Source organism: Haliotis cracherodii, unplaced genomic scaffold (genome assembly GCF_022045235.1).
Source record: "Haliotis cracherodii isolate W230 unplaced genomic scaffold, xgHalCrac1.p SCAF_2, whole genome shotgun sequence".
NCBI classification, from domain to species: Eukaryota; Metazoa; Mollusca; class Gastropoda; order Lepetellida; family Haliotidae; genus Haliotis; species Haliotis cracherodii.
In genome coordinates, this window is record NW_027266275.1 from 8,040,300 (window position 1) to 8,060,150 (window position 19,851).

The 19,851-nt window shown below is 41.9% G+C and overlaps 1 protein-coding gene across 1 annotated transcript; it reads right to left on the reverse strand.

The window, feature by feature from the left end:
- Positions 1–6,631: 6,631 nt before the first annotated feature.
- Positions 6,632–7,204, reverse strand: LOC139469577 (uncharacterized). Its single transcript, XM_071251776.1, has one exon. The coding sequence runs from the start codon at positions 7,202–7,204 to the stop codon at positions 6,632–6,634; it is 573 nt and encodes a 190-aa protein (XP_071107877.1).
- Positions 7,205–19,851: the final 12,647 nt, after the last annotated feature.

The window sequence follows — 19,851 nt, forward strand, 5'->3', positions numbered from 1 at the left end:
TCAATGATACGATGTATTATGAATCCGATATACTTCAATGATAAGATGTGTTATATGTTCTATACCTCAATGATTAGGTGTGATATAAATCCTCTATACCTCAATGAGATGTGATTTTTAAATCCTTTGTACCTCAATAATTAGATGTGATATACATTCTCTATGCTTCAATGATACGATGTAACATGAATCCGATATGCCTCAACAATGAGATGTGATTTAAATTCTAGGTTTGTTTGTTTGTTGTTTAACGCCGCACTCAGCAATATTCCAGCTATATGACGGCGGTCTGTAAATAAACGAGTCTGGACCAGACAGTCAAGTGATTGACATCAGGAGCATCGATCCACGCAAATGGGATACGATGACATGCATCAACCAAGTTAGAGAGTCTGACCACCCGATCCCGTTAGTCGCCTCTTACGACAAGCATAGTCGCCTTTTACGGCAAGTATTCTACCCCGGATCTTCACGGGTCTAAATCTTAGGTACCTCAATAATTAGATGTGATATAAATCCCATATACCTCAATGATTAAAAGTAATATAAATCCTCTATTCCTCAATGATTAGATGTGATATAAATATTCTTTATCACCCATACGAAATAACTGAGTCCATAAACACTGCATGTGCCCAAGTGCAAATATCACTTCTCTTGCACCAGTGGTATTGTTTCAGTCATCCGAACAGCATTGTTGACGTCATTCGAATCTTATTTTAACGTAAGGTAGGAAGGATGGCAGATTAGAAATGACGTCATGGCTGAAGAAATTCGACAAATTGTGGTGGACAGCGATGATGATCTATGTATTTTTTTATAAGGGGAGCTTAAAAGGATTAAGAAATAATAGGTAATAAAGAAATTATTTTTCACATGTGTGTCATATTGATTTTACGAAACTCGTGTAACAATTGTGACACACGTTTCGTTAAATCAGCATGACACACATTCCCGTATCATAACATACCTCATTGTTAGATGTACTATGAATCTTCTGTGCCTCAACGATTAGATGACGGTGATAGACATTATCTATAATCCTCGACTATAAAACTATGAACAATGATATATGCCCTCATTGTCTGCCGCCGCCCACGACCAACATAAAATACGTCTATTAGCTTTATCTCGTATGCCCCCTCTCTTTACACACCACACACATGCCAAAACCCAAATTATAATAATTAGGTCAATCGAAGGAAGACATTTCATCTATACCAAGGCATTGGATCATTTATTCCTGTTAGAATCGACGCCCGCTACCTTCCGTTTGTACTATTAGTATCACATTACACCGTGAAGGAAAGCAAAACGCATAATCATCCAATTTGTTACGATGTGTTTACACATATGTCGTTCACGATACGTGAGCATGGGTCATATTGGCGGGTAATGATATCAATCAAAATTTTGCCTTCAGTTTTGATTGGCATTTCCTTGTCGCAGAGAAATTAAACACGCAAAGACACACTACAACACCATATTGTTGTGCTATCAAAGCTGTTGTGTCACGTTGTTTGTTATGGTCTAACGTACTTGATGCTAAGTGAGGAAACGCGCCAAAATGATTGAGTTTTTCATTCGCACAAAAATAGAATAACAGTATCGGTAAAATAACATGATTTTGATAATTGGAACTATTATTATCGCGTATCAATAAGTTGAATCTAACATTATCCTCACGCTGAAACAATTTCCTTAGAACTGTCAACTATATTTTCTTTTACAAAATACTGGGGCTGTATAGTGTAGTTGTTGTTAATAATAATAATTGAGATTTGAATTTGCACAAGAATATTTCAATAGCGTCCAACCTATCCCTGCTAACGATGTGGTACCAATATGCTTCCTTCCACTGAGAGACGTATTGCTTTTGGACTGTGTGCTCAAGGTTGAAGGAACGACTTGATGACATTGTACTTTGTGCATTGACGATGTTGTTCGACAGGGAGTATAGTGGCCTTCATGTCGTTGACCTCCACTGTGTAGGTACGCCTTCATGCCGTTGTCCTCCACTGTGTAGGTACGTCTTCATGCTATTGTTTCCAGTGTCTAGGTACGACTTCTTGCCGTTGTCCTCTAGTGTGTAATTACGTCTTCATGTTGTCGTACTCTAGCGTGTAGGTACGTCTTTATGCCGTTGTCCTCTAGTGTGTAGGTGCGTCTTCAAGCCGTTGTCCTCTAATATGTATATACGCATTCATACCGTTGTCCTCTAGTGTCCATATACGCCTTCCTGCCGTTATCCTCTAGTGTATAGGTAAGTCATTTTGCCGTTGTCCTCTAGTTTGTAGATACGTCTTCGTGCCCTTTGTCCTTCAGTTCGTAGGTACGTCTTCATATCGTTGTCCTCTTGTGTGTCTTCGAGATATTGTCCTTCAGTGTGTAGGAACGTCTTCATGCTGTTGTCCTCCAGTGTGTAGGTACGTTTTTGAGATATTGACATAGAGTGTGTAGGTACGTCTTCGTGTTTCTGAACTTCAGTGTATAGGTACGTCTTTATGCCGTTGTCCTCTAATGTGTAGTTGCGTCTTCAAGCCATTGTCCTCTTATATGTGTATACGCCTTCATACCGTTGTCCTCTAGTGTACATATACGCCTTCCTGCCGTTATCCTCTAGTGTATAGGTAAGTCATTTTGTCGTTGTCCTTAGTTTGTAGATACGTCTTCGTGCCCTTTGTCCTTCAGTGCGAAATAACTGAGTCCATAAACACTGCATGTGCCCAAGTGCAAATATCACTTCTGTAGCACCAGTGGTATTGTTTCCGTCATCCGAACAGCATTGTTGACGTCATTCGAATCTTATTTTAACGTAAGGTAGGAAGGATGGCAGACTAGAAATGACGTCATGGCTGAAGAAATTCGACAAATTGTGGTGGACAGCGGTGATGATCTATGTATTTTTTTATAAGGGGAGCTTAAGAGGATTAAGAAATAATAGGTAATAAAGAAATTATTTCTCACATGTGTGTCATATTGATTTTACAAAACTCGTGTAACAATTGTGACACACGTTTCGTTAAATCAGCATGACACACATTCCCGTATCATAACATCTATATACCTCATTGTTAGATGTACTATGAATCCTCTGTGCCTCAATGAATAGATGACGGTGATAGACATTATCGATAATCCGCGACTATAAAACTATGAACAATGATATATGCCCTCATTGTCTGCCGCCGCCCACGACCAACATAAAATACGTCTATTAGCTTTATCTCGTATGCCCCCTCTCTTTACACACCACACACATGCCAAAACCCAAATTATAATAATTAGGTCAATCGAAGGAAGACATTTCATCTATACCAAGGCATTGGATCATTTATTCCTGTTAGAATCGACGCCCGCTACCTTCCGTTTGTACTATTAGTATCACATTACACCGAGAAGGAAAGCAAAACGCAAAATCATCCAATTTGTTACGATGTGTTTACACATATGTCGTTCACGATACGTGAGCATGGGTCATATTGGCGGGTAATGATATCAATCAAAATTTTGCCTTTCAGTTTTGATTGGCATTTCCTTGTCGCAGAGAAATTAAACACGCAAAGACACACTACAACACCATATTTTTTGTGCTATCAAAGCGGTTGTGTCACGTTGTTTGTTATGGTCTAACGTACTTGATGCTAAGTGAGGAAACGCGCCAAAATGATCGAGTTTTTCATTCGCACAAAAATAGAATAACAGTATCGGTAAAATAACATGATTTTGATAATTGGAACTATTATTATCGCGTATCAATAAGTTGAATCTAACATTATCCTCACGCTGAAACAATTTCCTTAGAACTGTCAACTATATTTTCTTTTACAAAATACTGGGGCTGTATAGTGTAGTTGTTGTTAATAATAATAATTGAGATTTGAACTTGCACAAGAATGTATCAATAGCGTCCAACCTATCCCTGCTAACGATGTGGTACCAATATGCTTCCTTCCACTGAGAGACGTATTGCTTTTGGACTTTGTGCTCAAGGTTGAAGGAACGACTTGATGACATTGTACTTTGTGCATTGACGATGTTGTTCGACAGGGAGTATATTGGCCTTCATGTCGTTGTCGTCCACTGTGTAGGTACGCCTTCATGCCGTTGTCCTCCACTGTGTAGGTACGTCTTCATGCGGTTGTTTCCAATGTCTAGGTACGACTTCATGCTGTTGTCCTCTAGTGTGTAGGTACGTCGTCAAGCCGTTGTCCTCCAGAGTGCAGTTACGTCATCTTGCCGTTGTCCTCTAGTGTGTAATTACGTCTACCTGCCGTTATCCTCTAGTGTGTAGGTATGTCATTTTGCCGTTGTCCTCTAGTTTGTAGATACGCCTTCGTGCCCATTGTCCTTCAGTGCGTAGGTACGTCTTCATATCGTTGTCCTCTTGTGTGTAGGTACGTCTTCGAGATATTGTCCTTCAGTGTGCAGGTACGTCTTCATGCTGTTGACCTTCACTGTATAAGTACGCCTTAATGCCGTCATCCTTCAGTGTGTAGGTACGTCTTTATGCCGTTGACCTTCACTGTATAGGTACGTCTTCATGCCGTTGTCCTCTAGTGTATAGGTTCGTCTCCGTGCGGTTGTACTCTAGCGTGTCGGTACGTCTTCGTGCCGTTGTCCTCCAGGGTGTAGGTACGTCTTCAGGCCGTTGTCCTCTAGTGAGTAAGTACGTCTTCATACTGTTGTCTTTTACTGTATAGGTACGCCTTCTTGCCGTTGTCGCCTAGTGCATAGGTACACGCTGTCGTCTTGCCGTAGTCCTCTACTGTGTATGTACGTCTTCAAGATACTGCCCTCCATTGTGTAGTTACGTCTACTTGCCGTTGTACTCTAGTGTGTAGGGACGCCTTCATGCTGTTGTCCTCTAATGTGTATGTACGTCTTCAAGATACTGCCCTCCATTGTGTAGTTACGTCTTCTTATCGTTGTCCTCTAGTGTGTAGGGACGCCTTCATGCCGTTGTCCTCTAGTGTGTAGGTACGTCTTCATGCCGTTGTCCTCTAGTGTGTAGGGACGCCTTCATGCCGTTGTCCTTTAGTGTGTAGGTACGTCTTCATGCCGTTGTCCTCTAGTGTGAAAGTACGTCTTCATACCGTTGTCCTCTAGTGTGTAGTTACGTCTTCATGCCGTTGTCCTCTAGTGTGTAGTTACGTCTTCATGCCGTTGTACTCTAGTGTGTAGGTACGTCTTCATGCCGTTGTCCTCTAGTGTGAAAGTACGTCTTCATACCGTTGCCCTCTAGTGTGTAGTTACGTCTTTATGCCGTTGTCCTCTAGTGTGAAAGTACGTCTTCATACCGTTGTCCTCTAGTGTGTAGTTACGTCTTCATGCCGTTGTCCTCTAGTGTGTAGGGACGTCTTCATGCCGTTGTCCTCTAGTGTGTAGGGACGCCTTCATGCCGTTGTCCTCTAGTGTGTAGGTACGTCTTCATACCGTTGTCCTCTAGTGTGTAGTTACGTCTTCATGTCGTTGTCCTCTAGTATGTAGTTAAGCCTTCATGCTGTTGTCCTCTAGTGTGGAGTTACGTCTTCATGCCGTTGTCCTCTAGTGTGTAGGTACGTCTTCATGCCGTTGTCCTCTAGTGTGTAGTTACGTCTTCATGTCGTTGTCCTCTAGTATGTAGTTAAGCCTTCATGCCGTTGTCCTCTAGTGTGGAGTTACGTCTTCATGCCGTTGTCTTCCACTGTGTAGTTACGCCTTCATATCGTTGTCCTCTAGTGTGTAGGGACGTCTTCATGCAGCTGTCTTCCAGAGTGTAGGTACGTCTTCATGTCGTTGTCCTTCAGTGTGTAGTTACGTCTTCACGCCGTTGTACTCTAGTGTGTAGGTACGTCTTCATGCCGTTGTACTCTAGTGTGTAGATACGTCTTCATGCCGTTGTCCTCTAGTGTGTAGTTACGTCTCCATGGCGTTGTCCTCACAGTGTGTAGTTACGCCTTCATGCCGTTGTTTTTCTAGTGTGTAGTTACGTCTTCATGCCGTTGTCCTTCAGTGTGTAGTTACGTCTTCATGCCGCTGTACTCTAGTGTGTAGGTACGTCTTCATGCCATTGTCTTCCACTGTGTAGTTACGCCTTCATGCCGTTGTCCTCTAGTGTGTAGCGACGTCTTCATGCCGTTGTCTTCCAGAGTGTAGGTACGTCTTCATTTCGTTGTCCTCTAGTGTGGAGTTACGTCTTCATGCCGTTCTCTTCCAAGACGTAGATACGTCCTCATGTCGTTGCTTTCCAGAGTATAGATACGTCCTCATGTCGTTGCCTTCCAGAGTATAGATACGTCCTCATGTCGTTGCCTTCCAGAGTATAGATACGTCCTCATGTCGTTGCTTTCCAGAGTATAGATACGTCCTCATGTCGTTGCCTTCCAGAGTATAGATACGTCCTCATGTCGTTGCCTTCCAGAGTATAGATACGTCCTCATGTCGTTGCTTTCCAGAGTATAGATACGTCCTCATGTCGTTGCCTTCCAGAGTATAGATACGTCCTCATGTCGTTGTCTTCCAGAGTGTAGGTACGTCTTCGTGATGTTATCCCCCAGTGTAATATTACTTACAGTAACACCCGGTGTTATTTCCGGTGTTCCCCGCCATGATGATGATGGAATATTGCTAAAAAAGGAGCAAACCATGCTTACTCACTGGTATTTACAACGTGACGACCTAGTCTTCCAGTGTGCAGGTACGACCTTGTCTTCCAGTGTGCAGGTACGACCTTGTCCTCCAGTGTGCAGGTACGACCTTTTCTTCCAGTGTGCAGGTACGACCTTGTCCTCCAGTGTGCAGGTACAACCTTGTCCTCCAGTGTGCAGGTACGACCTTTTCTTCCAGTGTGCAGGTACGACCTAGTCTTCCAGTGTGCAGGTACGACCTTGTCCTCCAGTGTGCAGGTACGACTTAGTCTTCCAGTGTGCAGGTACGACCTTGTCTTCCAGTGTGCAGGTACGACCTTGTCCTCCAGTGTGCAGGTACGACCTAGTCTTCCAGTGTGCAGGTACGACCTTGTCCTCCAGTGTGCAGGTACGACCTTGTCTTCCAGTGTGCAGGTACGACCTTGTCCTCCAGTGTGCAGGTACGACCTTGTCCTCCAGTGTGCAGGTACGACCTTGTCCTCCAGTGTGCAGGTACGACCTAGTCTTCCAGTGTGCAGGTACGACCTAGTCTTCCAGTGTGCAGGTGGTAGGTATGTCCTAATGTTTGTAGACATAGCATTGTGAGGTCGCCTTTGCTATCGCATCATGATAATATATCCTTGAACGCGATGTTACTTCAACTCATCTCTCTTTCAACACGCCCTGATTTAATTGACAAACTGTAAACCCAACTAAATCACGTTCTTGTTCAATGACTTCTTAGGCATTTGCCGGCTAGCATTTCATCACGAAAACATTAAATAGTAAAAGGGCGATAACCCTGTATGACTTACAGATATGAATCGGCGGCACAACCTACGTCAACATGTCAAAAAGAGATAGTAATGTGAATTAAATTGCCAAATACAATATGTTACAGTGGTGTTGCAATGATGTTGTAAGGGTGTAGTTGTCATATGGTGGTGTTGCGGCAGTGTTGCAGTGATGTTGTTGTATCGGTATAGTGGATATATGGTGATGTTGCAGTGGTGTTGCTGTATCGGTATAGTGGGTATATGGTGATGTTGCAGTGGTGTTGCTGTATCGGTATAGTGGGTATATGGTGGTGTTGCAGTGGTGTTGCTGTATCGGTATAGTGGGTATATGGTGGTGTTGCAGTGGTGTTGCTGTATCGGTATAGTGGGTATATGGTGATGTTGCAGTGGTGTTGCTGTATCGGTATAGTGGATATATGGTGATGTTGCAGTGGTGTTGCTGTATCGGTATAGTGGGTATATGGTGGTGTTGCAGTGGTGTTGCTGTATCGGTATAGTGGGTATATGGTGATGTTGCAGTGGTGTTGTTGTTATCGGTGTGGTAGCGATGTAATGGTGCTGCAGTGATGTTGCTGTATCGGTATAGTAGGTATATGGTGATGTTGCAGTGGTGTTGCTGTATCGGTATAGTGGGTATATGGTGGTGTTGCAGTGGTGTTGCTGTATCGGTATAGTGGGTATATGGTGGTGTTGCAGTGGTGTTGCTGTATCGGTATAGTGGGTATATGGTGGTGTTGCAGTGGTGTTGCTGTATCGGTATAGTGGGTATATGGTGGTGTTGCAGTGGTGTTGCTGTATCGGTATAGTGGGTATATGGTGGTGTTGCAGTGGTGTTGCTGTATCGGTATAATGGGTATATGGTGATGTTGCAGTGGTGTTGCTGTATCGGTATAGTGGGTATATGGTGGTGTTGCAGTGGAGTTGTTGTTATCGGTGTGGTAGCGATGTAATGGTGCTGCAGTGATGTTGTAACGCTGATATTTTAGTAGTATAATTCGATTAATCTCGGATGGGTGGCGTTAACTTAAAAATCGTAGTAATCAGATAAAATTCATTCTCAGCTTCCTGTATGAGAGATAAAGTACTAGTCATGCATCATCAAACAAAGTTTTCAATACATATAGTTTAAGCCTCGGCGGAATACGAACCTGCAAGATCTTCATGCTACCACCTGTGTTACCAAGTGTCAAAGTGTCACAAGTGTATTTCTTCCTAAACCATTTACCGAGTTTGGTTAAGTTGTACATATTAATGTTAAGAGTGTATTAATATCGTTGAGAGTCCGGTTTCCATGTAATTATCGGAAGGGCCGATTAAAGTGAATATTAGTTTCAATAGTGAGTTAGTATGGTTTTACTCCGCTTTCATCAATCTTTCAGCAATATCACGGCGGGGGACACCAGAAATGGGCTTCAAACATTGTACTCATGCGGGGATTCGAACCCGGGTCTTCAGCGAGACAAGAGAACGCTTAAACCACTAGGCTACCCGAACGCCCTGCAAGTGCCAGATTTTAAACATGCTTTAACTTTAAACATGTTTTAACGTTTTTAAATTCTGAACACGTTTAGATTATGGGGATGTTGTGTTTAGGTTGTGAGAAGATAGCTCATTTCATATGTTTAGACCTAATTGCGTTTAGACAGAGCACACCAAATGTGTATTCCGTTTAGGATTTAAATAAATTCCTAATCATGTGTAGATCTAAACATGTCTTGTTTGTGTTTACAGGCTAAGCGCCCATTGCGTAGGCGACTCATTATGGCTGATGCATTGATATCTTCATCTGGCAACAAGGGACACGTACACGTTGATAAGCACCAAAACAGGTCAACATCCTTACTCCGAGGACGTTCACCTCCTAAATATACAGAAAAGAAGGGATTACTGACGTCAAGAACAACCGAACACACAGCGCAGCTACTATTAACTGCCGGATGACGTTACTCGCTATTTGTCTAATATTTCCTTACCGTCATCTGAATTGATGTAACTGGGTCTATATCGTAAACACGGAACAAATAGCTTGACCTCACCGTGTCATCACGCTGGAAACAGTGAACCTTCAAATACCGTCTTCCTTCCGGGCGTCCTTGTCGCTACCGACACATTGGTCAATGTCCTGCGTTGGGTTCAGGTTGCGGTGAATATTGAATGGTGTGAGAACATTGTCAACATTGTACAAATGCCACCGATACTGATCTATTTCTTGACATAACGTGTGGCACATCTGAAGACTCCGGGTGATATAAATAATTATAAAAAGGGAAGAAAATACTGGATATAATTTGCACCTGTCAAACTCCATAGGAAATGCCACAATAAGATGTTTCTTTGTTATCGAGACGGGGCAAATAACTGGCATCACATGTCAGGCAGATGATTCAGATACCTAGGTTTGGTCTAGGTGTTTGCTTGGTGTTTGGATGGTATAACGGTAGAAGGATAAAGATATAGACATCCCATACCGTCCCTACCTTTTTGTCCATTATATGGAAGGAGGAAAATGTAGATACCCTACATTCCTTACTTTTGTGTCCACTGTATGGAAGGACAAAAATGTAGGTACCCCATACCTTCCTTACTTTGGTGTCCATTATAAGGAAGGAAGAAAATGTTGATACCCCATACCTTCCTTACTTTGGTGTCCATTATATGGAAGGAGGAAAATGTAGATACCCCATACCTTCCTTACTTTGGTGTCCATTATATGGAAGGAGGAAAATGTAGATACCCTACATTACTTACTTTGGTGTCCATTATATGGAAGGACAAAAATGTAGATACCCCATACCTTCCTTACTTTGGTGTCCATTATAAGGAAAGATGCAAATGTTGATATTCCATACCTTCCTTACTTTGGTGTCCATTATATGGAAAGATGCAAATGGTGATATTCCATACCTTCCTTACTTTGGTGTCCATTATTAGGAAAGAACAAAATGTTGATACACCATACCTTCCTAACTTTGTTGTCCACTATAAGAAAGGAAGAAAATGTAGACACATCAGACCCTAACTTGTTTGATAGGCATTACTTAGAAGTTGGCGGATGACAAGATAGACACAATTTTTATGGATAACAACTTCTTTAATACTGTAAAAAAGCTTCTAGCTATGTGTTTTCTGTCTATCATGTTGTGATAGCATCATCCTTTGTTGTCACACCTACCTATGTCATCCCACTCATGTATGCCCTTGTTGTTACTGTTAATCCTCTACTGTTAATCCTCCACTTGCTATATATATTCTGCACTATGTCCCTCATTCAGTCTTGCTTGACAACGGTATAAGGATCTATACCGAAACGTCGCTTTTTTACAGTATTAAAGAAGTTGTTATCCATAAAAATTGTGTCTATCTTGTCATCAGACCCTCCTTACTTGTTTCACCATTATAAGGAATGATCAAAACGGTAGATACCCCATACCCTCCGTACCTGTTTGTCCACTTTATGGAAGGAACAAATGGTAGATTACCCCATGCCGTTGTCAGCGAGCCTAACCACCCAGTCCCGTGGGCATGGGTTGCTGACGATCAATTCTAATCCAGATCTTCACAGACCGCAGTGAAATAGCTGAAAAACCGTTTCATAAACCATTCACTAATCTATTCATTGCCACATTTCCTTCACACGATAATCTAATAATATGTCACTGTACTGGAATTGATGTATTCCTGAATAAATGAAGAACATTGAAGAAAGTGAGAAAAATGCATAATCAGATGAAAGTACATCTATCAACGCAATTTGATGACCCTATGAAGGATAACATCATGCTTTATTTTGATTATATCAAATCGTTGCCATTTAGAAGCTATATTCTTAATCCTTAAAACTTAACTCATGTCCTTTCATTCAATACCTAACCATTAGCTGCTTATCACTGATGCTATAAAACGTATAATTCTATGATTATGTCTAGCCGGTTGAAAAGCCTTACTTGTGTATATGTTTTGTGCACATGTATCTTTGGTTACAAAGGTGGATGAGTTGTTTTATACCTTTATACCTTTTATATCAATATTTGCTTAGCAACATCAATGTCGTTAAAGAACAAGATTTTAGTGTACTTTGTTGGCAGTAAATGTTAGAAAGCTATGAATACGGATCAAGCTTAGAATATGTTATACTCTTTGTTGTATATCTTATGACTTATTGAGCAATATGTATATTGGGAAGAACAAGACAAGTATTTGGTGATGGCAATGATTGATGTTGTTGATAACCAATGGTAATGTTACAAGCAGATGATAACTCGTGGTGACTCAGGTAAGAAGAAGTTCCCAGCAATGTATTGTTTGCGATGAGAGGCGACAAAACTGCTGAGTAAAACAATAGAAAGTAAAATATCAAAGATAACCCATGATAGGACATGTTTTAATGGGTTAATATTCTAAAAGATGACTGGCGAATGTTAAATAAAGATGAATTTATATACTTTTATTACATATATTAATTGGTACGTTTTCACTTTTTTCAGTGAAAATCCTCATATTCCCAATATTTGTTATTAACCGTTACACGATTCCAACTGTGTCATGCATGAACATTTATTAATGAATTACATTCAGTTTGTTTGCTAAATGGTGAGAGCATCCAGCCTTACCGTTGGCATCTGTCACAAACAAATGCACAGGCAAGTCAACTATTCAACTGAACAAACATGGGAGCACATGATACAAGTCAAAACAAAGAATTGCATCAGACATCATTTTGTCTCTGATGCATCCAATTTTAAAATGTCCTCCACATGTCTAATATAAAACGTGTTGGAAGCTTGATCCAATAACTTTTGAGCAAGAATCATATAAAATCTCGGCGGAAAGAGCATGCTCGTTCGCACCTCAAAAGTTGTGAAATGTGGACACCAAGGGCTGGAGCTGCAGGAATATTGTTCAACCTAAAGGGAAAGTTAACTATGGGAAAGTTGAAGTCATTCCTCATGGAAAGGCGTGCATGTGGAGTGGCCATACTAATGAATATCATACATGTTATGAATATCATCTTAGAATGATAACATAATTGTATTACAAAATGTATTCTTGTTTTGGCAAACATTCATGGTGTGCACAAAGGACATATGTTCAGTGCAATTAGATTTGATGTTGATGATATTATGCTGTTGCATCTCAATATAATCATGATGTCGGTAACAGTAAAGCAATATGTTTTACAATCTGTTTGATCTTGTTGTTTCACTTAAGTTATCCAGTAAACTGTTAATAATATCTCTCATCGCTTGTACATTGTCCCCCAAAATATGAACCTCAGCGTCTAAAAGTCTCGGTCCTTACTTCGCATTTGAAGTAACACGCCCACACGCGCACACAGATATGCACGTAAGGTAGAGGGCAGGCTTGATGGACGAAAGAGTTACTAAGCAATAATGAAGCTATGTATAATATCAGTTGCATCCCAGGTTTTCAAGGGCCGTAGCCTTGTGGTTGATGCGTTACACTAGACTGGGTTCCGAATAGGGTAAAATAAGCGCAAAGCCCACGTCTACCAGTGTCCCCATTCACGATATTACTGGTTTATTGCAAAAAACGGCACATGAATCGTATGAATCATACTCACTCACTTAATGTAAAATGAATGATGTAAAAGGAATATCGACATGACAAGTTTTACATGCTTGCCGCGTCGTTCAAACCCACTACATGTAAGAGCAATATAAAACGCCAATGTCAGAGAATAATTTATCTCGTTCATCTGTCCAAACAGATTGCTGTAGGCGTAAAAAGCAAAATAGTGACGAAAATCATATGAATGGATCGCTGAAAATCAGTGATGACACCAGGTGAAACCAATTCTTATCAACAGGACGAATCTTGGAATTGAACCAATGACTAGCGGATCCTCACATGCAAGTGAATACATCATTCCAATACTACATATGTTATTCTCCGCATAAGACCGTAGTACAATCAGCGATCAAAACTTGATTCAACACGGCAGTATCAAACTGTGTATGAGTTTAACTGAACGTGAAAATTGAAAATTCTGAACCACGTTACCATCATAAATGGGATCGTAACCTTGACAACAAGGAGAATCTAATCTAAATTTAAGTTATTATCCTTGGCAAGTCAACCACGTGGTACGACCATTTAAATTTTCTTAATTCAACGGAAGAAGGACGAAACACCTCTTATCTCAAGAAGCCATTAAATATCTTCCGTTAGGTTGCTCAGTTCACTTAGTGCTTTCAAATATCTGCACAATTATTTCTTTATTGTTTGCCCATTTTGTCGGGCGGGTGTTATTCCCGAAATGGTCACCGCCGACCCGCCCGCCGTGACTGCTGGACTATGGCCAAAGAAGCCTTATGTCCAACTGACACACTCACAACTTCATGACAACTATGTGGGAATGTAGCCAGGTATCTCTTGGTCCCGAGTCCCGATTGCTGAAATAAATGACACACAAACAATTTCCTTTAATATCCCAACGTATGTTCACGGTGTGGCTGAATGTAATGCTCTTTTCGCCCTGTTTTAGTGAGGTCTGATATAATTTAAATAATATGTGGTTCAATGTTGGTTTGTTTGGTTGGTTGGTTGTTTAACGCCTCACTCAGCAGTATTCCAGCTATATGACGGCGGTCTGTAAATAATCGAGTCTGGACCAGACAATCCAGGGATTAATATCATGAACATCGATCCACCCAATTGGGATCGATGACCTGCATCAACCAAGTCAGCGAGCCTAACCACCCGATCCCGATAGTCGCCTTTTACGACAAGCTAAGTCGCATTTTTCGGCAAGCATGGGTTGCTGAAGACCACGGATATCTTCACGGGACTGGTTCGATGTACGCGTATGTAAGTCAATAGGCACAGCTAAGTAGTGAAAGGTTTGTCTGTCGAAGTCTATCTACATAAAGCATACTATGTTTTTTTGTTTGTTGTTCAACGCCACTCTCAGCAATGTTCCATCTGTATGACGGCTGACTGTAAATTATCGAGTCTGGACCAGACAATTGACATCATGAGCATCGATCCACGCAATTGGGATACGGTGACATGCATCAACCAAGTCAGTGAGCCTGACCATCCGATCCCGTTAGTCGCTTCTTACCACAAGCATAGTCGCCTTTTACGGCGAGCATAGGTTGCTGAAGACTTATTCTACCCCGGATCTCCACGGGTCGCACACTATGTAAATATATATGTAAGACTGTGTATTTCTGTGTAAGACTGAGTATGTACCTGTAAGAAGATACATCCCTTTGTAATCCCACGCTAACATGCATACATTATGTCTTTGTAAGTCTAATAGTATGTAATATAAAACGTCGACGCTAAAGAATAACCATCGAAACATATTCCATCAGCAAAACAGCGGTGAAAACCCCATGCATGAATCACAGAAAATAAGTGATGCCACCAGGTGTCTGTGGATAGGGCAAGGTATGTGAAAGTGTATGTAAATGCATGTTGGCCTAACTAAATCCACGTGTCCCTTCGACAGCCTCCGTGGTCTAGTGGTAGTGCGTCCACCCGAAGAGCGGAAGGTCCGGGGTTCGTAGAAAATGCGAAAAATGTGACAAGCACGTGTCGCTCAGGCAGCCCTAACCTCCACGTGCAATAAGGGTATATAAACGATACGGACGGCATGTCAGACACTGATAAAAAGTCACCACGCAAATGCCACGACTGACACATGAACAACGCGAGCGGGACCTGGGTATGATACAGATGGGAGCCACCCATGCCCACATTGCTAGGACTTTTGTTGGCCCCGTGTTGGTGGAACTAACCTGATGCAACGTTACAGACATACCGGGCAGACTCAGGGTCTAAAATAGACAGACGGTTTATTCAGTATTTTAGGCATCAAGGCCCATAGCACAATGCAGATTGGCTATTAACATTTGTCACGTGATGTACATGATTAGATTTTAAATCTAGTTACACATTCCCCATTTTATAGACATTTTTTTAAGAATACAGAAACAGCATGGATCATATCAGGATTTTCAGAGTTTAGCAGATTTATTTATTAACTGCCGGTCTTTAAAAATACCTTGCAAAATGGGGAGAAATTTATACCTTAAATGGGAATACCTTTCACATATAAGTAAGACATGGTATTCATCTTCTACTTCTCCGGATGAACAGTTTGTACAAATAGAGCTCACAATATCACTGGGTCTAAAACTACACCCAGTAAAGACAGGTACTTGCGTACTTTGCATCTCCGGAATCATTTCCCATGATGACATTCGCGACGAATACCTTAGGGCATATGGTTAGTCATCAGACAGTGGAAGGCGACTCAAGGCTCAAGGGATTAGGGGTTACAGACCTTACAGAGGGCAGTTATTGACAGCGCAACATCGTCGTCAGAGATTGAAATACACCCCGACCGTACGTCGTTGGCAGCGATGTGACTGGCAGAAGATCGTCTTCACTGATGAAAGCCGGTTCTGTCTGTTCAGAGTGGCGGCATGTTGAGGAGGTCTTGCCGTCTGGTGGAGGGGGAGGGCGTCTTAAGGTTGAGGAATTGGTGGGCAGGAGAATACCATTGGTCATCGTTGAAGGAAATTTGACAGCTCAGGGTTACCTAGATGACACTCTTTGTCCGATTGTCCTACCATTTCTACAACAGCTGCCACGAGGTGTCCTTTTTCAGCATGACAACTCCAGACCCCTTACAGCCCGAATCGTACAGAACTTCCTTGCAGCCAACAACGTCAACGTGTTGCCGTGGCCTGCACGCTCCCTAGACGTGTCCCCCATAGAACACCTCTGGAATGTCATGTATCGTCGTGTTCGACAACGACCACATCCTCCAACCAGCCGACAAGAACTGATCCAGGCCCTCCAAGAAGAATGGTGACGTATCCCACGTGACGTCATCAAACGACTGACTTTCTGCGTGTTTTTTTAGCAGGGGGTGGTCATGCACGCTATTAATGTGACGTGTTATTGAACTTCTGCGATTTTAGATGTGTGTGCCCTTTGTCCAATACGTTGTAAGTTTGTTTTTGCTACCCAACCTAAATTCGAGCAACTGTCATACCAATATCGGATGCTGTATGACCGTCATGTTAAATTTTGATTTAGTTGAGACTTTGATCTTTTTTAAGCATATTACTCTTCATCTTTTGTGGGTTTTAAACTAGAGTGATTTAAAACTATGGTAAAGTTCCTTTTGGCCGTCACTTCATGTGCACATCACAATGAAATCTAGCAAATGTAAGTCTTCAGAACGTATATAAGAGATTCTATGTGAGTCTGCATAAGAATATCTGGGGTTAATTATACCCGTAAATGACATTGAAATACGAATCTGTCCTTTTGAAGGAACAATGTCCATTGAGTAAAGGGATGGAAGATTACGTTTTAAAACGCAGTGTTCCTGTTCCTAGGAGGGGACCGAACCCGTGTCTTCAGCGTGGCGAACACATAACTATCCCACCCTGTCTCACTACACACTGTACACAAATGTGTATAGAATATCTCACCCATGTCTTAAGCGTGGCGATCGAAACAAACTGTCCCACCCTGTCACACTACAAACTGCACACATATGTGTTTGAAAATTTCTCACCCGCGTCTTCAGCGCGGCGATCGAAACACAAATTGTCCCACCCTGTCACACTACAAACTGTACACAAATGTGTATAGACTATCTCATCCGTGTCTTCAGCGTGGCGATCGAAACACATAACTGTCACACCCTATCTCACTACACACTGTACACAAATGTGTATAGAATATCTCACCCATGTCTTCAGCGTGGCGATCGAAACACATAACTGTCCCACCCTATCTCACTACAAACTGTACACATATGTGTATAGAATATCTCACCCATGTCTTCAGCGTGGTGATCGAAACACATAACTGTCCCACCCCATCTCATTTCAAACTACACAAATGTGTTTAGAATATCTCACCCATGTCTTCAGCGTGGCGATCGAAACACATAACTGTCCCATCCCGTCTCATTTCAAACTACACAAATGTGTTTAGACTATCTCACCCGTGTCTTCAGCGTGGCGATCGAAACATATAACTGTCCCACCCTGTCTCACTACACACTGTACACAAATGTGTATAAAATATCTCACCCGTGTCTTCAGCATGGCGATCGAAACACATAACTGTCACACCCTGTCTCACTACACACTGTACACATATGTGTATAAAATATCTCACCCGTGTCTTCAGCATGGCGATCGAAACACATAACTGTCACACCCTGTCTCACTACGCACCGTACACAAATGTGTATAAAATATCTCACCCGTGTCTTCAGCATGGCGATCGAAACATATAACTGTCACACCCTGTCTCACTACACACTGTACACAAATGTGTATAGACTATCTCACCCGTGTCTTCAGCGTGGCGATCGAAACACATAACTGTCACACCCTGTCTCACTACACACTGTACACAAATGTGTTTAGAATCTCATCCTAAACACCACGCACACACAGCATCCCTATATATAAGCTGTGTTTAGAATTTTAAATGTATAAATCGTAAACATGTTCCGAATTGACATTTAGTACGACAACAGTCTCCGAAGCACAGGTGGTAGAGTGAAGGGAAGCTGACAATGAAAGTACATGTATATCTGATTACTGCGATAGACCCTGAACGTTTTAAAATAACCACCTTCCACACACAAGCACCTCTGTTTCCCCATTAAACGCTAAAAAAACCCACAGAAAGCGCACGTTTTGTAAATTAGCTACAATGAATTCAAGGTGGGTATGCGGGTCTTTTCCACATTTAGACCCTAAAAACGTTTGGCTGTTAAACACAACCTTAAACAAGTCAAAAGTATGAAGCAAGGAACGTGTTTGTTTGTGTCAGTAACCAACCCATTTTCTACAGTATATGGTGGGACCTTCACAAACACATACTTATTTTTTACGTTTGATTTTTATTAACCGTTATACCAGTAAATTCATACAAACTATGAAATAACAATCACACATTACTGACAACTAAACAGCAGTCAAAGCATACTGCTGGCACATAAGGATCTTTTTATATACATCGAACGGTAAATATCAGCTTGAAGCGTGCTCCTTTAAAGGAAACGAATTTTATTTGAGTTAATGAGTTCAGCAGACTAAGAACCGCACACCAGGAAGCAGCCATTTAAACATCTTAGCCTGTGGTCAAATCGTCTTCAGATTAGATATATCTGAAAGGCCCCAGTTTCCTATCGACATCTTGTTCTGCCGACCGCATGTTGCAACGCCGGGTCTCACTCAACAGAAAATATTGCAGCGTAAAGTGACACCTGGGCTTAAATAATAGCAGGAAGGGAAACCTCCCCTCGGGGCCTAGTCTAGACTGTTCCAGATGGGGTTCGAATCCAGAATCACGGAAGCTGAAACGTGAATTGGGGATGGAGGGGAGGGGAAGGGAGGGGTGGAGAGGAGGGGAGGGGAGAGGAGGGGAGGAGGGGGGGGGGGGGGGGTGTTAGCGATCTGGGAGGCTATTCAGGAGCTGACGACTGATGGTGGGATTGGATTTGTCGAGGGATTTGGAGTGGAAGTCGCAACGGCATTGAGTTTAGCTTGGCAGAAACATGAGCTATGCCTTTGCATACTATATGACATGTCCAAGAAGCAATCTGTCATCGTGTGGGCCTTCCATTTCAAAGCTGACTTCAGGGGAACAGTATCATAGTCCTCATTTTAGATTTTATGTGTTCTAATCATTCGTGCATCTTCCCGAGGCAAGGGAGTTAACTGTCTTTAAAAGTCCAGTTTCTTCAAACAAATGGTAGTGCCCAGTAAGGACGATCTCATCGATAATCAAGATCTATATTGTAATAAAACGGGTCTACCTTCGCAAAGTGCATCATCAAATCACGCGAGCACCTTGATTAAAAACACGAACGGATTTGGAAAATATCTGCTGACGCCAAGTTGGCGGTACACATGTTTTGCAAATCCTGCAATCGACCGAAATCTGCACAGTTTTTTGCGAACCGGATGTCGATTTCGTTACGCTATTTTGATGGGACTGAGCGTAGTCTTGTTAGTCCAGCCAAAATATAACTCCATAATTCCAGCCTAGTTCGGAGATGGTGGAAAACGGACTTTTACTGTCAGCCCCGGGAAGATGTAGCGCGTTACACTTTTAATCTTTGAGCTGAAAAAGTAACAATATTTCAAGAAGGGTCTGTCTACATTTGGAAGTAAGCGCAAATAGACGTTTGATGAACCCGGGTCTGGTGCGGCAAAATATGGGATTCAAACCCGCGATCTGCGGATACTGACACAACTAATGGAGGCAACTCTCGAATTATTCAATTAGAAACAAATACATGAACAGTTACTTCAGTGGATTCCAACTGTCCTTGGAAAATTTCGCGCTTTAATAAACCATTGTAAGAGGCTGTTTAGACTATCAAATGTGTGCATTTAGTTGTCATCCACAGCATACATGGAGGTCACAAGTCG